The sequence below is a fragment of the Bombyx mandarina genome, chromosome 11, assembly GCF_030267445.1.
Source record: "Bombyx mandarina strain Sakado chromosome 11, ASM3026744v2".
NCBI classification, from domain to species: Eukaryota; Metazoa; Arthropoda; class Insecta; order Lepidoptera; family Bombycidae; genus Bombyx; species Bombyx mandarina.
The window spans coordinates 2,043,652-2,068,451 of NC_143218.1; the positions used below are offsets into that span (position 1 = coordinate 2,043,652).

The 24,800-nt window shown below is 37.1% G+C and overlaps 1 protein-coding gene across 3 annotated transcripts; it reads left to right on the forward strand.

Moving 5' to 3' along the window:
* The first annotated feature begins 396 nt into the window (after positions 1 to 396).
* LOC114246646 (uncharacterized) lies at positions 397 to 24,093 on the forward strand. 3 transcript variants are annotated; one of them, XM_028179288.2, is made up of 7 exons: positions 397 to 550; positions 3,718 to 3,847; positions 4,366 to 4,613; positions 8,107 to 8,667; positions 9,712 to 10,656; positions 14,604 to 15,045; positions 16,515 to 24,093. In XM_028179288.2, the coding sequence occupies exons 2-7, from the start codon at positions 3,757 to 3,759 to the stop codon at positions 16,541 to 16,543; spliced, it is 2,316 nt and encodes a 771-aa protein (XP_028035089.2). In that variant the 5' UTR covers positions 397 to 550; positions 3,718 to 3,756; the 3' UTR covers positions 16,544 to 24,093. The 3 variants fall into 3 exon arrangements, with proteins under 3 accessions (XP_028035089.2, XP_028035088.2, XP_028035087.2); XM_028179287.2 differs by lacking the exon at positions 397 to 550 and adding an exon at positions 898 to 1,243; XM_028179286.2 differs by lacking the exon at positions 397 to 550 and adding an exon at positions 1,292 to 1,502.
* The last annotated feature ends 707 nt before the right edge of the window (positions 24,094 to 24,800 follow it).

The following is a 24,800-nucleotide window of genomic DNA, read 5'->3' on the forward strand; positions in this document are numbered from 1 at the left end:
TCAAGTAACCTATCACGCACTTCATTTTTGCGTAGTTTATTTTTTCTCATTGTAAAATTAGTGAATTTCAGTAAAGATACTTATTGCAGTTAATAATGAAACTGTCTGATTATGATGATTGATGACACAAAAATAGACTACAAATGGAATAAAATAATCACTGGATCGATACTGAACTTCTTTATGATTGGAAAGCTTTTCCCTAAACACGTAAGAGACTGAGTTTATAATTAACGTTAACGATATATGAAAAAAGGAAATACTAATAGTTAATAAAAAAAACTAAAACATTCATTTTTTTTCTTCAGAATTTTATCTTTTCATTTTTGCCAACTTTTTTCCAAGCATTACCTATCCCTTTTAAATTCTGTTCTCTATGGTGTGTGATTTACCGATACGTTTGCTGTCACTATTTTATTTACACATTGAACTTTTAAAAGCTTTTCAATATAATGAAATCTTCTCAATGATTTAAGCTTAATGTTATAGTTTTAAAAGTAACAATTAGGTTGATAAATTATTGTTTCGTGAAGGGCTTTATAGAAGGAACGTAAGTAACACTGATTTTAATAAAAAGTTAAATTCATTTAGTTCTTTTAAGATATTTTGGATAATAATCAACTATGAACAAACTCACTGTAGATTTACAGGTTCTTGTGAATAATGTGTGTAAAAAACCTTTTTATAATTACACATTTCATAACAAAATTATTTTCTTGTTTTTTTTCGATAAACTTTATCGATAAAATACAATTTAATCGTGAGTTTTAATGTAACAACATTACGGGTTTTACGCATGTGGCTCTTTTCGTAGGATATTTCAATTGTTTACAAGTGTCAACTCGTCCCAAATTTTCCTTTGCCGAATCTAACAAAAAAAAAAGCAGTGAAATTATGTTAAATCAATTTATAAGATTTGCGCGCGAAGCTATTCCGTAAAAAAATGACAAGCATTTCAATTATTAAAACATCGAAGTTTCAAGGCTGTTTGATGGCCGATCCTTGTTTTCGTTCCTGATGGAGAAATATAAAATGCGTGGGAGTGAATTTCGCGCGGTTCCCAATCGCTGTGAACACAGCTTCAAACTGTTATACTTTTCCTTTCTTTTTATTTATTTAGTTAGCGATAATTCCCCACACGAAGTGTTTATATACCAGACAAATGCGTTTTATTATCAGTAAACAACATTAACATTGTGAAATTTAATTACTATATTTCGATATAGATCAGCCTAGGGGACAAGTAAGTGTCTTGAAAATTATTGTTTTGATAAATTCTTTATCTGTGTGTGTGTGTGTGTGTGTGTGTTACTTTTTGCAAACTTACATTTTGGTTGCGTTGTAGAAATTGACGATTCGTGCATTATGTTGGTACCTAAACCTATATTTTTTCTTGTTTTCAATGTTGGTAAACATCGATCCAAGTACTTGCCTTTTATTTTTGTTTTGAATTCTTGATACCTGAATGGCAGTGTATTGATTAAGTACCGGGGAAGGACTATGTAAGTATCATTTATCATTGCGAAATTTTACATTTAAATAAATATACGATTGCAAGAAATCATTTTAAAGAGTGAACCAGGTTAATAGTATTTATAATTTTACGAATACTGTAACGTTTTGGAAGAATGACGTATTAAAAAAAAAGTAAGTTGTATGTACCAATGCAGTTTTTCACGTAATTTTGTAGTTTAATTATTATAGAGCGTAAGTACGCCGGTCGACATACCGCAATCTCTCTTAATCGTAATAATGCTACGTGCTTAAATTAAATTTTTGCATTACAAACGATTGAATCATTAAAATGTTATGAATGTCAACGCTTTTTGCTATCGGCCGTCATTGGGGTGTTAGCGTAAACATAATATTTAGGTCACCTGAACTTAACAAAGTACCTGTTGAGATCGTCGCCGGGTTCGCTTCAACCGATCAATACATTAGCGGATGGAGGGTACAATAGTTCCTTAATAGCTTATAGGGTATTTTGGTTTCCATAAATTAGCGTTGTAAACAAGTATTACTCATATGGGCAGATGATTTGCACGCTCGATCCGGTATCTAGTTTGTAGTAAATAGCTAATGGTTTGCTCAGCAAAAATGGACCGGCTATCCGGCCGAGTTCTCATTGGAGTCTACTGGTTAAACGCGCGATTTCTGTCATATATGTATATATGACTTAGTGATTGGTAATTTAAAAGGCGAACTCCTAGCGCGGTATGGACATGTGACGCGCAGAGAAGACATGTATGGAAATGAGGATGTCGACCGAAGAAGACATGGATGGAGTGTGTGAATAACGATATGATAGAGAGAGGAGTGATAGTTGAAATGACGGCTGATAGAAGAGAATGAAAATGAAAAATTCGCCTCGGATGGAGGCAAAGAAGAGTCGAGTCGGGTGTCGGGCTCCGTCGGTCCTATAATAGCGGAACTAAATCTCCGGGGAAGTGATTGTGTGCTCCAAGACATATCCCTCGACTTCGATCATTTGAATTTGTATTAATATACCGTCACGTCACTCTTTTGAAGACCCGGAATGAAGACTCGTGTAGATCGCGAACCACAAGTCCGTTCGTAAATATGTTCGTTTAAACTCGTTTTGTCTTCAAATCGGAATATATCTGATATCAATGAGGTCTAAGCTAATAATTGTAAATAGACATGCTTTAACAAAAACAGACTTCCGAATAGAAAAAAAAAAGATATTCCAATACAAATTAATATACACTAAAAACAATAATCATCGAAATCGGTTGGCGTGATATTGAGTTATTCATCTATTAGTCGCGCACGTATTATACGTATATGGTTTTCTCATAGATACCATTATCAGAACTGGACTAAATTGTAATGGGAACACACGGGAAGCGTCAGCTTTCTAATAAAAAAAGAATCATCAAAATCGATTCACCCAGTCAAGAGTTGTGAGGTAACAAACATAAAAAAAAAAAACATACAGTCGAATTGAGAACCTCCTCCTTATGGTTATGGAGGTATGGTCGGTTAAAAATGAAGGAACTTAACTCTCCTTGAATTCATACGTACTAAATTAAGGAGAAAATTAAAACAAAGCATGAAATCAATTGTTAATTTGGTTTGTTATTTCACTAGATTTGTTTTTTTTTTCGGTATCTTACCTTTATAACTTAGAAACGTCCGTGGTGTTATAGGCAAGACGCCCAACGTCCTAATTTCGTTTCGTGCGATTTCAAATAATGTGCCATATTTACGTCTCCTAAATTTTTCAATTTAAACCCAATTTGCTAGTCTTTGGCCAATTAACAGTAACGAGGTGTTTATTAAACAAAAAATCTAAATTTTCCTACATCGTGGCTCACAAAAGAGGCGTTTTCATTTTATTAATGTATATAGGGGCTCACTTTAAGCTGACTGATAATCAGGGCCCGTAGACAACAGCAGATAAATATCGGAGTCTCTATTGTATTAGGGTTGTCGCTAATTTTCCGACCGGACGGGAACTCTGCGGTAAATGGTTCGACCGATGTAACCTACTTATGCTTTACCAGTAGAGCACATTGTCAGCAATCCGCATTAGATTCATTGTCCATTTGGAACAAGACTTCAAAAAGATTCCGAATTGTAGACAGCGTCTATGGCTCTTGCATTCCTTCTGTCCACAACTAAAGGGTCTCATCATCATATGCTCAGTACATGGACAAAAAGTACGATAACACAAGCTTAAAACATCGATTACAGATAAAAAAAACAAAATTCGAAAAAAGAATGTGAAGCGAAATGGCCGCCGAAGCCACGGAGAATAGACCGGTTCGAACTGACAGCGCTAGTGATGGGGATGATTCGTCAGATGCAAACAATCAGAAGACAGGTGAGCTTCGTAGTAGGTATAATAAGGATCAGGATGACGGTAATCGAAAAAATTAAACGCCTTGTCCGGTTTTCGGCTAGCGACTGTGCAATGATTTTCCAATTCTTGTCTATTTCTGCAGCCAAACATCCAATTGTTGGGTGCGTGAAAAAAAAAAGAAAAACTTATTATTTCATTCTGCCTTGACGAGAAATAGTGGTAGCATTTACGATGCCCGCTTAATAGTCCGAGCTTCTGGACCTCGAGCTTCTAATTCGGAAAGGGGGTCTTTAAAATCCTATTTTATTTTTAACGCTGGGGAATCCATTTACGGATACACCATTACGGTCAAGGGGGGTAACGAATCGGTTTATGTCGGACTCCGCGCCTCCCGAGAGGAAGAGGGAGACGAGGAGGGCTAAGGCCTCCACCTCCCCGAGTTCTTCGCAGGAGACTACGCCTTGAAAAGGGGTCTTTAAAATCCTATAAAAGTTATTTTAGTCTAAAAGTCCTCACCGAAAAAATGCCCGATATTCCAGAAGAGAATCTGTTTACGAAATTCGCGCCGACGCTAATATCGCGCGGGGTGCTGCTCACTTGCGAGATGTACCTGACTAGGCACCAGTGGAACACGCTAGCCGTGGTCGGCAGACAGCTGTCGTGCGCCGTCTGCGATCAGCTATGCGAGGCGAACGCTTTCTCTGAGCACATCTCCTCAGAACACCATGTTAGGAACATGGAAAAGTTTGAGCCGCTAGAGGAATTCGGCCCGACAATCACCAGAAAGGTGAGTTCGCGGTTAGTCATCATGCCCGGCCAAATCTTGGCTCGACGAGGATTTGGTCAGGTATTTGGTCGTAACCAGAGTTAATTTGTTGATTCACTTATGACAGCCTGTGTTGAACACGCACTTATGTATATATTTATATAAGCGTATCGATGGATGAATGGCTGTTTGATTTTAGCGGCATTTTTGCAAGACAGGAGAGCCATTTAAAGTTTAAACATTTGAAAAATATAACAAAAAAGCTTCTTCGGATATTTGAATGGAGTAAGCTTGATTGAAGTTCTATTAAAAACATTGAACTGTCGATGCTGATACCAAATAAAACGGACCTTTAATTACAAAGATGAATGTCGCGTGTTTAGCGAAATTTCGGCTAAAACAAACAGCGTTTCACCCCTCATTATGTATCCTGCCTTTTCATACCGCGGCTTATGCGGTCAATAAATGCAATATTTAAAATGTCGTTGTCAAACCAAAATCTGCTATGTGCAAAAACTATTTTGAATTAACGAGTAAAAACATATTCGTATAAAATTTTATATGAAGGTGAATGTTATTAAGAACTAAATCAAATGAAAGCTATAGATAAATATTAAGACACATAACAGTTTTTTTTATACGGCAGATAGGACTGTGAACTATACGAAAAGGTCAAAATGTAAAAATCTCAAAAAGTGCACATAGCAGATTTTGATTTGACAACGACGATATAATTATATTACAATTTATTATATGTACTGGTGGTAGGACGTCTTGTGAGTTCGCACGGGTAGGTACCACCGCCCCGCCTATTTCTGCCGTGAACCAGTAATGTGTTTCGGTTCGAAGGGTGGGGCAGCCGTTATAACTATACTGAGACTTTAGAACTCACATCTCAAGGTGGATGGCGGCATTTACGTTGTAGATGTCTATGGATTCCAGCAATCACTTAACACCAGGTGGGCTGTGAACTCGTCCACCCATCTAAGCAGTAAAAAAAAACAAGCACCAAAAAAGTATTAAATGTCCTTATCCAAGTTTAGGTAAATCCAGCATGAACTGGACCAATATCCTTGGGCGGATACCCTTGACCTCCTGTTATCGGAGAATGTGCTCTTGGAGCGTTTTTTTTGCTACCTACGGCACAGCAATCGGACAATATTTATTCTATATACAGTTTTTTAAAGATAGGTAAAATCAAAACTAAACAGGTTTCCACAAAATAACACAACACATGAGTCAATACCTACTGAACAAAATAACCCGAAATTAATGACTCGATATCTGCAAAAACCAATAAAAAAGGTTAACTAATACGATTTGAAACTAAATGTCTTTAGAAAAAGTAGTTTTTGTGGTTCCGAAACTGCTATTTTCCCAAAAAACACAGCTATCTTATATATTTTTATACATTAATCTATTATATAAACTTTTTCCTACCTATTCTAGTAACCTAGGCTATGATGCCAGCTTAACCGGTTGAGTAGGTGAGCTCACGGGGCTCTAATCTGAGGACGTTTCTAACACTAGCCCTAGCAAGAGCAGTGCTTCGCAGAATCTACTACCTGATCGGAAATGCGACCCACTGAGAAGATCCGGCGAGAAACTCAGTGGGCTGTGTCTGTGGGTTAATTTACTCGTCGAGCCCTTTGTCGCAAGCGACGGGTTCGACGAGAACGATGACCGGTGGTTGAGGTACCTAAAAGCACCATTAGTGGATCGGGAGGATCCGTAATGATGTAAACACGAAACATCCGATTCGGGCAAATTAAGAAATATTGTTGTTTAATTTCCTTAATCAAAACAAAGATCCCACATCGAACTGGTTTTCTTTTGTAGCTATTTTTGTTCGAACGACTATTTTTTAATTAGCATTTCATAAATAAAAAATACGTATTTATTTGCTAGAGTCACATCGTTGTATACTGACGATAAAACAAAGCCACAAACGGATGTAGTAGCTATAATATAAAACCCCAAAATATTAGTCAGCGCTGATTCATTTCGCAACAAGATTGCGTTTAAACCGGCATTCGCAAATTCATTCTGGTCGTCTTGTTCACGCGGCCAATAACAGTTTTATATATCGTGCTTGTCTATTAAATATTTATTGCGTGGAATTTCCAAGCGATTCGAAGATTTTTTGCTTTCCTTAGATGAGTAGACAAGTTCATTTGCATTCACAGCAAATGCCGAAACCCACATTGAGATATCAGTTCTAAAGCCTCAGTTTTACAGTACAACGGCTGCCCCACCCTTCAAACCGAAACGCATTACTGCTTCACCGCAGAAATAGGCAGGGTGGTGGTACCTACCCGCGCGGAGTCACAAGAGGTCCTACCGCCAGTAATTACGCAAATTATAATGTTGCGGGTTTGATTTTTATTACACGACTAGCTGACCCGGTAGACTTCGTATTGCCTCAATCGATAAATAAAAGATCTCTTTTGTATAAAATACCACACACAACAAAAAAAAGAAAAATCAAAATTGTTATTTTTATGTAATTCCGAGCAATTTCAAATTTATCTACCTTTTAAACCTTCTCTGGACTTCCACAAATAGTTCAAGACCAAAATTAGCCAAATCGGTCCAGCCGTTCTCGAGTTTTAGCGAGACTAACGAACAGCAATTCATTTTTATATATATAGAAGAAGAAGATAGAAGATGTTATTCCATCACCGTGAATGTCAATCGTAAACATTTGTTAGGTACGTATTTTATTACAAAAATTTGTACAGGATTCGAACATCGGTGCATCGCTCAACACGAATGCACCGGACGTCTTATCCTTTAGGCCACGACTTTTTTATTCTGTCACTACATTTGTCGTGATGCAGTGACGACTTTGCCCAGTCACCATCCTTGTCGTACTCGTCGTTTACGATGAAGAGTTCTAAACAAACCAACCCATAGGCACAACCCAATGAGTCGCAGTTCTGATCCGATGTTAGATTTTACGAAGCGCTGCTCTTGCAAGGGCTGGTGTTAACAAATTCTCTCAGTCGAGCCCGTGAGCTCACCTACCTGTCCACACGTAGCTGGAATAACCCTTCAGGCTTCCAGCAAATAGGTAGAAAAAACAGATTTGTACTCTACGTACCTATAAGATAACAAGGAGCTGGTTTGGCCGGTCCATCTAAGGACTGTTTTTATTAAATCACTGACTAATTACTCTCGACTGTTGAAAAGGTTGTACCTTCGATTCGCGTAACAAGCAAACATGTGATAAACAGCTTTGTTTGCTCCTTAGTCTGTGCTCTTAATAACTATATATGTATTTATTTAAATAAGTATGTTTGGTTCTCATAGTACAAGGAATTTTAGTTTTTTTTTGTAAACCTGGCCAATATTTTGAGTTTCCATTTGTAATTGTAAGTTTGTATATAAAGTGGTCTAATGCTTCTGCATTGATAGTTATGCGCTAATCGATTAAATCGAAGCGTATAATACATTAAAACCAAAGCTCCCCAGCCGTAAGCGAACGGGGAGCTTAAAGTAATCGAAATTTCAGATCCGCCAAAGATACCACTGCGGGATTTGCAACGTATTCTTGCTCGATGGAGACGAAAACCAACATTTTCGCACGGAATCCCATATAGCATATCAGACTAAGTCGAATCTCAGATACTACGATCTAACGCAGAGGCAAGACGACCTAACGTACAGAATACGTGATACTCCAGATAATACAGAGACAGAGAACGAAGGGAATAATACGCTAGAACCGAACGTAGGGTCGACCGAAGGAAACGACCAATTAAAGGACTTAAAGACCATTAATGATGCGAGGGTAGAGTTGCTGAAGACGGTAACGAGCCTGGGTGGATTCGGTGACGTCGATACAGACAAGACGCACGGCGAAATCGTGGTCAGGCCGTTCGACGTTGGCTTGGTCATCACCAGAATGGCCTACAATACCATAGTGGTCAAGGAAAAGGCCGTGTGCCGTTTCTGCGACCTTGAATTCGACGGGAAAGACGCAATGGGGCACGTTAATGAAGCCGCGGAGCACAATGCCACATTGACGGTAAATTTTTTCCTGGGCGAATACAGGAATAACTTGATCAGATTGGTAAGTGTCCAATGACAATTTTAGGCCATAACGTCAACATAATGTGGGCGTTAAGTAAGATAGTTATTAATTGTTTTTTAAACACGTCACGTGTTTTATTGGGGCCAGCTTTCATCTAATAATCGAAACTCGACCGTAATAACTGGTACATAACGTTATATGTATATTAATTTATAGATATATATTGAAATTTAATGGAAATTGAAAAAAAAAATTGGCAATATTGCTGATAGGAGTGAAAACGTACAACTTAAAATTTTTGATAATCAATCGTGCATATTTGTTAAGGATTTCATTAGTCAAGTTGTTACGACGATGAAGTTTGACAAATCGACTAGACCATAAGGCTTAAGATCCTTGAATGTCATATAGGTCACCGGTGGGTCTACGCGGCGCACTGAAGGAATCAAGTCGATTTCTTTCGTCGATCTTCTTACTAAGGCGCCGGAATATCTATTAGACTCTGGGAAAGACGAATCCGAACGATACTGAGAATGAATCGTATTTCTAAGAGACCTAAAAGACTAAAGCATACATTGACAAACAATAGAAGGTAAAGCTAGGCAATCCAGGCGTCTTAGTAACAGAAATAGACATTATAACTTCAGTGCGCGGCACCGGTGACCTACACGGCTGTCAAAGAGTTAAATATGTAAAATCCCGCGTTTTGTCAGATCGGCAAAACGCGTACGACTGCTCTTTATAATAAGCACCTTGGTGGGAGCTTAATGCCAGCAGTCGCCTGTGGCATTACCATCACAGACTTTTAAATCTGGTAACGCCTCGAATTACAGCGAAAACACGATGTAGATAGTTTTCGAGGGTTTCCTTTAGGCCTCAATTACAGCATGAAAAGTAAGGAATATATCACAGCACTTATATCCGGATTCAGTGGCATGGTTTAAGGATGCCTATGTCCCGCACTGGACGATTTTGGGCCGGTGCTGATAATATCCTCTAAAACTGGCTGTGGTATACGAGCGCGTGAATCTTTTTAGGCATTTCTCATTCTGCTCACAATTAAGGTTTTGGTCACCATTCCAGATCAGAGGCGATTTCCATTGCGCTATATGCAATGTGTTCATGAAATCAAACGAATTATCGGATCACGTCGAAAGCCTCAGCCATATGCTGTTACTCACCAAGTCGATGGAAAAATGCAATCCCGGTATCTCGAATTGTTTCCGGAGACCTCAAAATATGAATCACGTTAACTTCTCGCATTATTACGTGAACCAGCCGACTCGAAGCCTCCGGCCGTACGTTGCTCCGATATTCCCTTTACCGATGAACTTCGTGCCGAATATACCGTTAGGGATGTACCCGCGACCGGCGCCATTTGCGATCCCGAACTTCCCTGTGCCGTATGTGATGCCGAATTACGCCCGTGCCCCCGGGATCATGCCGAATTTTATGCCGTTTAGGTTGCCTTTTCCTATGGCCTATAGCAGGCCGCGACTCTGCATGCCACCGCAGGGGTTTTGGCCGGAAAATTTTCATAATCCACCCGCGCCCTACTTCCCAGTGAATCGGGCTAAAGATACCAATGGCTATGCTCGATCTAAAGAAGGGGAGGCAGATACAGGGGATTCTCATTCGGAAGACGAAGACGATTGTTACGACAAAGACCAAAGAATTTGGTATCAAGACATCTACTACCGTCTGCTACTGAAATTGAATCACGAGCAATTTAAACGGCTTTTCGAGCTGGAAAGTCAAAGTGGAATGATGAGGAAGACAAGCGACGAGAAAGACAAGGAAGACGACAGCATATACGTTTATGTGCAGTTGAAGAAATGCTTTTACAAGATCAAGAGTTCATGTTACCACACCCTAGTCGAGATCGGACGGTCTGCTAAATACTGCTTCGTCTGCTCAGCCGAAGTCAAGAACTCGGATGTCAAGGAGCACGTGGACAGCATCAGGCACAACAAGAATTTGAAGGAATGCAATTTTTCGATAGACTTCTGGAAGCATTTGGTGCGACAAGTAAGTATTCTTGAGTTAATTACTTATTTTGAGCGTTAGATTTGCCTGAGGTGGACAGTACTCGCCCATAAATGCTGCACATCGACCTTCGGAAAGAGTCGCTCGGGTAATTTCGGCTTCGTGGAACTTTGTCCCAATTGTCAGTGGCTGTTCAAGTGCAGTAATGTGCGCTAAGGACCGCTAAGTACCGTAAACTTTTATATCATTTTGATATCATCTTCGCGTGTATTATAACGACAAAGTAACCTATTCTTAATAGTATATTAAAAAGCAAAACATCGACATTAAACTCATGTTTTTGTGCACCGCGTAATATAGCTAATAACGGAGAACAAATAAACAATATTATGTGGTTTATAAATCCTGAAGATCGAATAGCGACTGTCGTTTTCTGATGTCTTCAGAAACTGTTTAATTCATGTGTAAGGTCCACACATCATTTCGGATCCTCCCGATTCAATAACTGTGCTTTTAGGTACCAAATCCTGAAGATCGAAAAGCGACTGTCGTTTCCTGATGTCTTCAGATAATAGACGATTCATGTGTAAGGTCCACACGCCATTTCGGATCCTCTCGATCCACTAACGGTGATTTTAGGTACCCAAAGCACCGGTCATCGTTCTCGTCGAACCCGTCGCACAGTGGGTCGATTCTATGATTTTAGTGACTTAGGGACCAACTTTGTTTTTTTATAATTTTTTTTATGTAGATAGATAGAACTCGTTAATCTCAATAATAATTGTTTTGGGCAAAAATTACAAAAACTTTATAGTTTGGTCAGAAAAATGTGTTTTGTGATTTTTTTGTATGGAGCGGGTCACATTAAATTAAATTTCTGCTAAGTACCGCGAGGTCCCGCCTTGAAACTTTATTTTCCTTATACCTTGTCTAGTCTACTATCATTTGATGCTATGAACATGTGCATAAAGTTGCAACTCTGCCAAATAAATGGATCGAAAAAAATTAATAAATACATAGAATAAAAACCTTTATATTTTTTTTCGTAAGTGCTTTTAAGTTAAATTTGATATGGATTAGTAAGTAAAAGCACGTAATGATACCCATAATTAAATAATACCTAACAACAATACATTTAGTAGGTCTCTAATTATGCAATCTCTCTAAATATTATATATTTTGTTTCACCTTTCGATCGTTGGGTCAGAAGACGAAAGAAGATTGTGTAAAATATCCTCATTAGTCGACGTTCTACTTCTCATTCTTGAATAACATCTCTCTGTATATTTCCGAAAATCTTTATTGCGAGCTTCCGCTGCCTCTTCCGAGAGTTTACCTATACGAATGGCACCAAAGTTCTTCATTATTATATATCACTGCCATGTGCCAACAATTTATGGATACTGGAAGGCATATATAATACCAGGGATATAAATTAACATACAATTCTGCAGTATATCTAAAAAATTCCGAAAAATTGGAAACGCGCTCTCCAGATGCAACAGAGTGAAGAATCACGTGAAACCTTTACGTATTCCTGTTATGCGGGCTGTTTCTTCTGCATCCCTGAAAAATCTTCTGGCAGTATTGCCATCATTGGTTGTTGCTACTCCTTGCTTGACAACATCTATAAGTAAACCGCATTCCTTTTTAAACGCTTGCTGTATAGCACTTTTTCTGGTTGTTATTTTTTCTTTGTCATCGCCCCTTGCAACTCCGTTTCTTGAAGTCCAAACGATAAGACGTAAACAAAAAAAGTGTCATTTAAAAAATTATCTCACAGGAAACTACATACGATGAAAAAATTGTGAAGTAATAAAATTATATTTACCGATATGAAGTAAGCACTCCATGCATTTTATCCAGGCATGTAAAGATGGCATTCCATACTGGAATATTTCTTCATTATTTTCTCTTTGATAAGCAAGTCACTCCAAAAAACTCTGACGGTTTTGCTTTGCAAATATCACAGACAGCAGAAAATGTTTCTGAAAAATATGAGGTTATTTTGCCGTCTATCATCATCATGTGCAATTGATGCTTAACTTCAACTTGTTTGATTTTTGATGGCTGAAGTCTTTCTATTTCTTCTGTTATGCTAGCTTTTATAATTGCCACTGTTGACTGCGTTTCTTTTGTAAATTTAAACATTATTGGACGGCAATAAAAAGTTGATGAGGGTAGGTCGTTTTCCCAAACAATTGTTCCATCAAATTTCTGAAGCCTTATAGGAACTAGACTTTGACCTGGGGCTCTATCAAAGCCTATTTGCTTATAAGCAGTAGCTCTCTTGCAGAGTCCAAATCCGAAGTAATCACATCTAAAAGCCTATATAGCGCCAAGTTTAGTAATGCTTGCATTTTAATAGCAGCTCCTTCTTCAGTAATAATTGCCTCGTCTTACCCTGGATAACATTTGGTCTTTTCTTGCTTAATTTTATATTAAGAAGGGTATAAATCAGACCCATTTTCACTTGTTGCTTCTGTTAGGTTTATATACTGCCACTTAATTTAAGTGAAACTAATATTGCCTTATCGGGAGAATATGTACTACTTTTCACTTTACTTGTAATTAAATACTTATTAACTTTTTCTAGATCTTCGGGGTGATTTTGACAAGTGGTTCATTATTTCTCCTACATCTTCATTTCTAGTGTTTCTCAAACTAGCAATTGTAGTAGCTTTCATTTCATCCGGGGATAACGAAAGCGATTGGTAAATTTGTTCAATGCGTCTTCGTTTTTGCCTGGATCCCAATTCTTAAAAAGGTTTTCGAGGTGCAAAAATAGATGTCGAGGCTTCTGTAGTACATTTGAGGGTGGTACATTTTCAAAATCTTGAGTATTAGAAATCTCGAGCCTTTCATGTGCAGTGTTGATAGCTTCAGGTATCATTCCTTCGGGCCAGTTTATTGCACATTCTAACCAATCACATTTTTTTCTTATAAACTGTGCTAACATGCGACTACTTCGTTTCCATATTGCACTTATATTTGAACAAAATTGCGTACAGAATTTTTGGAGCTCAACATTTTTCTCTTCGGTCACGTTTATTTGATTTTGTAGGAATTGAAAGAGTTTTTTATTATCAGACAGCGACTGTAGTTGCTCTTTTAAAATCATAAATAATCCTAAATTGTTAACAAAATTACCAATTATAACGGAAACAGCAAGATCACAACGACAATCACGAGATGTTAGTAGTAGTACGAATAAACGAACACTAGTTAGTATATAATAAACATGGTCACTTTATACTTCCAGAGACAAACAAATGTTTACTATATTTTCTACTACCCAGTAATGGCTACTTAACTAATTATCCTCATTAAATAATGTTAACTATCTTAATAATTAGAGAGATTGCTTAATTAGAGACCTACTAAATGTATTGTTGTTAGGTATTATTTAATTATGGGTATCATTACGTGCTTTTACTTACTAATCCATATCAAATTTAACTTAAAAGCACTTACGAAAAAAAATATAAAGGTTTTTATTCTATGTATTTATTAATTTTTTTCGATCCATTTATTTGGCAGAGTTGCAACTTTATGCACATGTTCATAGCATCAAATGATAGTAGACTAGACAAGGTATAAGGAAAATAAAGTTCAAAGCGGGACCTCGCGGTACTTAGCAGGAATTTAATTTAATGTGACCCGCTCCATACAAAAAAATCACAAAACACATTTTTCTGACCAAACTATAAAGTTTTTGTAATTTTTGCCCAAAACAATTATTATTGAGATTAACGAGCTCTATCTATCTACATAAAATTTTTTATAAAAAAACAAAGTTGGTCCCTAAGTCACTAAAATCACAGTATCGACCCACTGTGCGTCGCTTGCAACGAAGGGCTCAGCGAGTAAATTAACCCACAGACACATCCCACTGAGTTTCTCGCCGGATCTACTCAGTGGGTCGCAATTGGAGAAACCGCTTCCCCAATTATTGCCCAGTGAAATGAGACTCGATTGTGACTCAACAGGTCGAGGACAATTTCCATTGCGGCCTCTGCAACCTTTTTATACCGAGCGATATGCTGTTGGCGCACTTACAGTGGCCCACGCACGTCTCGAACTTCCACTGGGCGTTCAGGGCCAAAGTGCCGAGCGTGGAGCAAGAAACACCAGACCACCAGGTTGAGCGACCCGAAATAGGACCCCCGCCGAAGCGGGAGGACCTGAAGCTTGACTTCCTATTCGCCGATTTCGGTGATCGCGACGAGTTTCTCGCTTCCAATAAGCTCGTCGAAGCGGATCGAAACCGCAGCTTCGTTGAGTCGCGAGATTGGCAGGGGACCGTCGGGGCTGGGGGCCACGTCAAATGTCCGGTCTGCGATGATGAGTCCTCGAGTGAGTCCGAGGACAGCGGCAACGCGGAGTCTGGTGCAGATCTCGATGAGCCTCGTCACGTATACGTCGAGGCTGGTAAGTAGCAACTTGGTGCACGTGAATGAAGTGAAACTTCTGTTTCGATGTATAGTATTGTGGTTTGTTCATTTTTTATCCTTAAATCGGATTGATCTTGTAATAGGGAATGCTGTGTGTAAGAGATGCGACATCTTCAACATTTATATTATATTTATTTTAAATTATAGATAAAAAAATTTTTTTTTTTTTTTTAAATACTTCATTAAAATATTGGACGCTATTCGTTGCTAAGCCTCGCGCTGGCTTGTAACAGGTATACTGCGCGCATGCGTTCAAGTACCACGCATTCGCTCTCGCTCTGTCTCTTTCTATTCCATGGTAGCGTTAAACGTTTAACCTTGTTAGAAGTCGCATTAAAAGTTTCACTTCAAAAAACATTGCATATTTTGTTGTATTAAACCGGGAATTCCCGAAGTGGTTACCAATCACTTACACACGCAAACACACGATGACTTGATCAATCGTATTCTTTTCAAATTGGTAAGCATTTTGTCCCAACGGGAAAACAACCAGAGGTAGGCATTTTTAAAGTGATTCGTCCGTGGCAGTGGCCGGCAACACGCGGCGCATCCTCGGCAGCAGCTCTGTTTTTTTCATTGCTTAGATGGGTGGACGAGCTCACAGCCCACCTGGTGTTAAGTGGTTACTGGAGCCCATAGACATCTACAACGTAAATGCGCCATCCACCTTGAGATATAAGTTCTAAGGTCTCAGTATAGTTACAACGGCTGCCCCACCCTTCAAACCGAAACGCATTACTGCTTCACGGCAGAAACAGGCGGGGTGGTAGATTATTACTGGTGGTAGGACCTCTTGTGAGTCTTGTGGGTCCTACCACCAGTAATAATCTTCCGCGAAATGTTCAGTTCTGGCAAGGAATATTACTTATTACCTGTCCTCATATGAGACGAGTTAAAGTTTTTAAAACACAAGGCTATAAAATAAAAGCATTTGGTTAAAGAAATGACTCTTTAAATGAATTTCAATTGTGGTCTATCTATGACCCTTTTGGTTGACAAGGTTGCCGACCACTGCTCTATGGAGGTCCTAAGTATCAGTTGATTTGGAAAAGGACTTAAAAAAGTCCTTGCTGGGCCAAAGCCCAAATCGGTTTGGGAACGCCTGCTTCAAAACGCTACTTCCGTCTTCGGAATATATTTATCATTTATTTAAATAATATCGAGGGGTGAAAGGTTGGCTTAAACGACATTTTTGCAACTTTACAGAAGAACCATTTAATAAAGTTTAAAATTTAGAAAAAATATATTCAACAAAAACAAAAAAAAACTTCTTCAGCTATTTTTGAATGGAGTAAACTTAACTGAAGTTCAATTAAAAACATCGATCTTTCGATGCTGATACCAATTAAAACGCACCTTTAATTACAAAGATAAATGTCGCGTAAACAAAACAGCTTTTCACCGCTCGATATATTTACATATATGTCACGTAAGTTTGTATTTCAGGTAGAAACGCGAGGGAATCCATCGTATAACGCTCCACATTCATGAGTCTTAAGAAAAGTGAGACGGTTGAAGATCATGTTTGTCTCATTCGCCTCATTTGTCTCATGTTATATATAAATAATACCTAGATCCTACCGAAATGGCGCTTAAGAATCTCAATTAAAACAAAATTCAGTAATCCCCCCTATAACACGGTAGATCGGTACCGCGTTATAGGCAACGCGTTGTATAACGCATCATGTACAAATAGAATACAATATAACCAATCAAAGACTGGGAATACCAATTTATAATAATAAATTAATTTCATTTCATTTTATAACAACACAATTGACGTAATGTGCAAAGCTACGCGAAATTAATTATGAACTATAAAAATCATTATAATTTTCACAGTGCAGAAATGTTACGTATAACGCGTAAAATCCCCGCCTTATATGGGTGAATACCCGTGTTATACGACGAACTGAAATCGCGCAATATGAATATGCGTTATAAGAGTACCGTGTTATAAGGGGAGATTGCTGTAAATAATCTATTGACACATCTCTTTACTTGTTTTAAGGACCGACTATCGATTTTACATTTGCAAAGCTAGGAGCTAGGTTTCGAAGTCAGTCGCCATCTTGTTTTAGTTTGACGTGTGACATTAGCGAACGTCAAGTCGCGGAATGTCATTAATGATCTCTTTGGCAATAATTGACAGATTTAACGATTAGCATTTTTTTGTTATGAATAACTACTTATTATTTAACTGGGATATCCCACGATGCTTAGTTTAAGCGAATTCCCAATGTCTCGAAATTTGAAGACTGCGGGTATAAGTTTAGGGGCAGAAAAATCTGTACCGTCTCTTTAGTCCATTATTGGGCGTTACCGCATTTAACAGATCCAACGACCCATTGTGGGTTGAGGTGAAGAAGAATTAAGTAATTTATCGAAATATGATAAGCAATTTACGTGAGAGATAAACAAATACACACACACTTAATGATGGAGCTTGCTTTGTGAGATCTCGGCGGGAATTAAAGCTGGATGTAATTGAAAAACGCTATTAAACGCATTGGTGGGTATTTCTAAATAAACCCTATCGCAGATCTAAAATACGTTAGAAAATCGAAATTTAAAATTTAAAAAAAAGTAACGGCCACCTGTGACGTCGTTAGTCGGTGATCAGAGTCGTTATTGTTCGGGAAAATTCCTTCTTGACCGACACTTGTCATCAAACATTCCGTATAAATGTCCACTGTAATCTGAAATTAAATAATTATCATGATATTCGTATAGTAGTAGTAGTAATCGAATCAAATGTACGAACCGAAATTGTTCGCTCATGGATATCAGACGGCCATATTGTTTGAATTTGACATTAGCAAACGTCAAATGGCTATTTGACAGTCGCCATGATGAATTACGGCTAAGGCGCGAACGCCGAACTCAATAGTACTAAACTACTGTCAATATTTAATTAGCAATAATAGTGTTATTAAATATATATACAGCAAATACAAATATACAGCAAAAGAAAAACATCTAAAAATAAAAACGAATAAATGCGTATTTTGTCAAAAATTACATCCAGTCTTTTAGGATTACGTGATACGAAAATTCGGTTAAGTTAAATTATTGGAGAGTTGATAGGCTAATTGCCTCTGAGGCAACGAATTTGAGACTGGAAATGTGTGCTTATGTGTTCATAGGCGCCGCGATTGCGTAATGCACGCGGTGAACTGTAATTATATAGATAAACTTACGGGGCAAGATAATCGTAAAATGTATGCTTAAGAACATCCTAACGTTTATCCAGTTACGGTTTCTCTGGGAAACAACAATGATTTGCATATATTTAAATCGATAAACATAATCTAATGACTAAAGCTTATCAATGGTTACTACAACAGGTGACGTCATTTGTGGCTAACCCTTGTACTTTTTAAAGAAGATCCTTTTGTCCTGCCGTTTAGTTATTGGAATTGCTCTAGTCTCTAGAAAAGCTGTTTCAACGGCGGCATCATGGCTAAAATTTAAAGGAGTATTTTTTTCAAAAAATCTCAGGAAAATAGCGCGAATTTAGACTTTGACAAACTTTTGAAAAACCCCGAGAAGTAGCGTCCAATGATTGAATTTTTAAAGTTTTTCTCTTTAAAAATAACGGTCATTAACCCCCATTATACTATAAAGAGACACTAAATGTTTCCCCGCCAAAGTCATTAATTTAATATTATCACGGTCATTGGCGAGAGAAATGTCATCAAAAAAACATGGCCGCTCGGACGCCATTTTAAAGCAATGCTTAATTTCGCTTCAGTCTATTCTGTAAAGCGCAATAAATCGGATGTAATATTATTTGACATTATCAGCTAGCTTGGATTTATTGAAATGCTAACTAATACATCGCCATTTATTTTCTTTTGTCGAATTAATGCATCATTTATTTCGATTTGAACAGCGGATTTTTGAAATCATCGTATTTATTATATCCACCTAACATTTAAGGTACAGTGAAAATAACACTTCTCTCTAATTCGCACAACGCGAATTCATGAAAACAGTAAATCTCCCGTTAAAGGCTGGCAACACTGACGCTTTGCACTGGCAACACTAAAATTCGTTTCTAACGTAGTATACATATTGTTAACCGTTATTATATTTTTAAACACCGCTTTCCCAGCGTTTTGGTGTCATTTATATACATGATACATATTTCGAGGGGTGATAAGCTACCAAATAAAATGCACCTTTCATTTACAAAGATAAATGTCTAATATCGTCCCTCGAATATACAAAAATATATTATGTACATTAAGCGTGTCGTTAGCTCTGTAATGACGTCACAAAATTAGATTTTAGAATAAAATCAATGAATTTATTTGATAGTAAGGTGCGTAGTATAATAAGTCTTTAAATATTTGTAGTGCGTGTACCTATGTACTCATTTATAGTTTGTACGCAAATATCTTCGTGTTTCCTGTTTGTTCTGTACCTTTACTGTACATTGCGCGCTCATATTGTCACTGGTGGTAGGACCTCTTGTGAGTCCGCACGGGTAGGTACCACCGCCCCGCCTATTTCTGCCGTGAAGCAGTAATGCGTTTCGGTTTGAAGGGTGGGGTAGCCGTTGTAACTATACTAAGACCTTAGAACTTATATCTCAAGGTGGGTGGCGCATTTACGTTGTAGATGTCTATGGGCTCCAGTAACCACTTAATACCAGGTGGGCTGTGAGCTCGTCCCCCATCTAAGCAATAAAAAAAAATCATACTGGCGAATTGCTGAGGCGCTGTCAAAGAAAAAACAAAAAAAAAGCTAACAGAAAAAATAATCGGAACCGATTCTTTCTGCCTCCGATTCATTATTCGGGTGTGGCAATTTTTCGCATGGCCAGGTCGTTCGATGGGAAAATCTGGTCCAAACAGACGTTTAAGATATCTTGGCCCCAGCTCTCTCTGATATTAAGAAGCCAACATACATTAAACTCGTATCATCATCGAGCGTGATAGCAAACAGCAAACAAACCTACGTCATGCGAAACTTGGTCCGAATCGGGAATCGAACTTACGAACCATCTCCGTCTTGTAGTCACCCACGCCACCGAACCAGTCTTGATAAAACCTCCATTCATATCTAATATATAAAATTCTACGTCGCGGTGTTTGTTGCCAAACTTCTCCGAAATGGCTCAACCGATTCTCATGAAATTTCGTGTTCGTAGGTCTGATACCCCCAAATTTTAAGGGCGGTCCAAAACAACGTTTGCCAGGTCAGCTAGTTTTTTTTATACAAATTTGACGGTAGCTGTCACCTTGAAAACAAATAGGATGTTGTGCCTGGTTTGTTTATGTAGCGATATTTCAGGATTTATCATGTACCGGCCTAGCGCCAACGTGACGTAAGCGCGGAACTACAGCTGTCAGTATTATCTGTCAATTAAGTGACACTGGCACTGTCAAATGAAGCCAGTGGCGGGCAAGGCTTACAGATCTGCCTATATAAGCCAAAAGCTCACAAAATTCATCGTAAGCGGCGAAACAAGTAATGTTTAAAAAAAAATTTGCGCTAAAACTGCCGCATTCGCCACTGAAGCTATGATGCCTCATTTAGATGATCGACGTGTAAGAGCGAAAGTTCTTTTAAATTTTTCACTGTTTCAAATGATTACTACCGTCTAGATATTATTTAGCGATGGATTTTACTTAAAGAATTTTTCAACTCGGTGTCACAGAATAACAAAATATTAGTTTAAAAACGAAAACAAACAAAAACACGCTTTTATAGAAATTTTATAGAAAAATTTAAGTAGACAATAGAAAATAAAATTTATTGCTTCAAAAAATAGCGCTGTCGTATCAATATACGACAGTCGATTTAATATGATTCTGATTATTTGAAATCCTTTAATCAAAGTAATAAAATAAGTATATCGTCTATGTAGTCCAAGTCAATTATGATTTCTTTATTATGGATAATTCAAAAATTACCAGTCGGATCTTGATAATGATTTAAATTGCTTACGAGAAGAATCAAATCGCAAATAATGAAAAATAAATAATTTAAAAAAACTAAAAAACGCGCTTTATATAAAATTCAACTAAAAAATAGCAAATAAATTTTAATAAATTTAAATTGAAAATAGTGTAAAAAATTTATATTTTATTGTAAAAAAAAGCGTGGGGTGCATGGTGTTAATAGTTAATAATTCTTCTTATCTTAAAAAGCAATTTTTCATTTTTTAGTTAAATTTTCTATAAAAGCGTATTTTTAAAAGTATTAAGTACTTTAACATCAATTCCTGCCTTATCGACTATAGATAAAAATTATATAAATTGGCAAAAATCTTATTTTGCAAATTGAATAATGGAATAATCTTATCAAATTAGTACCTATATTGTCATCGGTCCTCGATAAATCTTCAAAGTTTGAATGAAATCTGGCCGTTTAAAGTGGGTCAAAATCGCGTCTAAAGGAGTCCGTTACAAACATACATACAAGTGAAGCTAATATAAAGCGTGTAAAAAAGAATTAAAATCGGTCAACACAAGTTCTGAGGTGAAATACATGAAAATCGAATCGAGAAACCCGTTGTTTTGCTGTTGGAAGGACGTCTGAGTCCGCACGGGTAGGTACCACATCCTGCCTATTTCTGCCGTGAAGCAGTGACACGTTTCGTAAAACTAAGATATAGACTTGTTTGGAGGTGGGTGGCGGCACTTATTTTGCCGATGTCTATGAAGTCCATTGGCCACTGTTAGTGGACTGTGAGCTCATCTACTGATCTTAGCAATAAATAAAGGAAGCATTTGAAAGATTACGTATACAGATAAATGTATAAAATAATTATTGTCTAGTCTTAAATTCTTGCAAAAATAACTCGGCTAGTTTATTTCCATGTCAATTGAGATTAGTAAATGAGACATCAGAATTGTAAGCTAATTGAGTCTATTAGTATTAGTAATGTGTCGTAGAATGTGAAAATTAGCATATCCAATTTAGGTAAGTCCTTTGATAATTCAAAAAGCGTCATTCCATAAGTATAATTTTAAAGCTCCGTCACAATGGAGGTAGGTACGTAAAAAGATATTTTAGCTTTTAAATTTCATATGCGGTAGTCGAAAAAAATTTCGACTAAGCGATTGACAATTTTATGTAGATTACAAATATAATTCGAGAGGTGAAAATGTATTAGGTTGTAAGCGACATTTTTGCAATTTTACACGAGATTTGGAAAAAATATCATTAACAAAAAAACTTCTTCAGCTATTTGAAAGGAGTTAGCTTAATTGAAGTTCAATTAAAAGCATCGAATTATTGATGTTAATATCAAATAAAACTGACCTTGAATTACAAAGATAAATGCCGCTTAAACCAAATGACCTTTCACCCCTCGATATATATTAATATTAGCTGTTCAAAGTAGCATGAAGTAGTGTCGTATAATTAATTGTGTCATCAGAATTAAAATAAATCTACAATTTTCATTTTTTAAGCGGCCATATTGTATTACGGTCAACGTCAATTTGACATTAGCGAACTTCTAGTCATTATTTGACAGCTGTCATTTTAATGACATCGAATTGTTTATGCGTGTAGGGTAGGGTTGCCTATATTATCAGAATGAAAAACTTTAAAGCTATTGCATAGTATTTTTTATCAACTTATGCAATTATAATTAGACAATAATAATTTAATATTAAAACAATAATAAAATAAGACCACGCTATATTTATAAACATTAACAAAAGCAAAACATTAACTGTCCCCTTCACACTCATAAGCTAGACCGCGCGAGAGAGAGAGATGGGCAGACTTTTCATGATGCGCATGCAGTGCGACGTCACGCCGCGCGCTTATTCACAAACACTACACAGGCGCAACGTGTGAATGTGTTGAACGTGAGCTACATGGTAGGCGGCGTGGGGGTGTTAACTTTTATTTTCGTTACGGAATTTCTTGATTCGGTCGCCGCGCTCAAAGCCCGCGATAAAAGCTGTGCAATAGCTTAAAAACAACCTAACTATTTTTATATTGTTATTTTAGGTAGATGAGTCAGTGGTCACCGTCTTCGCATTATTTCCGAAGTTTTCCGAAGACTTTATTCGGTCGCTAGGATAGCTTTATTCGTAGATATGTTCATATTGTGCTAATTATCGCCTAAATATATAAAGAAATCTCTTAAATACATTAACCCGAAACAATGTTTAATGATTATCAGAATTTTAATGACAAATTGTGATTTGAAATGAACGTGAATCCATTCTCGGATTCGAACGGACTGCATTAAGACTTCTTAAATAAGAAAGTGTATCTTTAAATCCAAATAACTTAATATTAAGTATCGATCGGCAACCCTAATCGTGTCTCAAAGAATTTGACGTTGAAACTTCATAATTGTTATTTTGAGGGGTGAAAGGATGTTTTGTTTTAGCGCCGTTTTCCCAAATTTACAGGAGAGCCATTTAAAAATACAATAACAAAAAAACTTCAGCAATTTGAATGGAGTTAATTTAATTGAAGTTCAATTTTTTTTAATGACTTGATGGACGAGTGATTTTTTTGACGAGCTCACAGCCCGCCTGGTGTTGAGTGGTTACTGGAGCCCATAGACATCTACAACGTAAATGCGCCACTCACCTTGAGATATAAGTTCTAAGATCTCAGTATAGTTACAACGGCTGCCCCGCCCTTCAAACCGAAACGCATTACTGCTTCACGGCAGAAAGAGACAGGGTGGTGGTACTTACCCGTGCGGACTCACAAGAGATCCTACCACCGGTAATAAAATTAAAAACATCGAACCGTTGATGCTGTTACCAAATAAAACTGACCTTTAATTATAAAGAAAAATGTCGCGTGTTAAGCCAAATGTCGCTTCAACCAAACGACCATTCACCTCTCAATTTGATTATTACAAATTTTGTAGTTCAGTTAGTTTAGGGATTAAGTGTACATTAAAAAATAAGCAATCAATTGGGATTTATACATTTTATGTGAATTAATTATTCGAAAAGTTTTTTACGGAAATGATATTTTATTTTTTTATTGTCTATTCTAATCAATTGTTCTTATTAAATGTTAGAATGAATTGAATTTGGTTTTATTTATTTATATTAATCCCCAAATTTTTCTAATGAAATACGTAGGCACCTACTTATCAAATATTCACGATTCACTTCGACCATGCAGGAAGGAATAAGATCATGTAATAAAAATCAAACCCGCAAAGTTATAATTTGCGTAATTACTGGTGAACTGGGACTCGAAAGACGTCCTTCGAGTCCGCGCGGGTAGGTACCACCGCCCTACCTATTTCTGTCGTGAAGCAGTAAAACACAATTGATTCTCAGACCGGACCGTAATGGAAGACTACTAAAATCCTTGGTTCATGCGATCAGCAAAAAATGTTTCTTATTATTTATCCCTTATCGCTCATGAATATTACCAGCTTAAAACAACGGGGATTAAATACAGAAATGCATTAACTGTGCTTAGTGCGAGCTTTTTAACGTTCTCGATAGGGTAAATTTGTATGCAGTTGGAACAAAATCAAAAATCAAAATCAAAAAAGTTTTATACAACATAAATGAAAGTACATACTTGTTGAACGTCAAAAGAACTACCGCCAATTCACAAGAATTAGCCTCCGTCCTGAGAAGAATTGGCAAGAAACTCAGCGGGCATGTTTTTTTTTTTTTTAAATATTAGATTTTTATTTTTATTATAAAATTTTTTTTTTTTTTTAAATACTCATATTACAATAAGTAATTATAACATAACAATTTTACAATATTG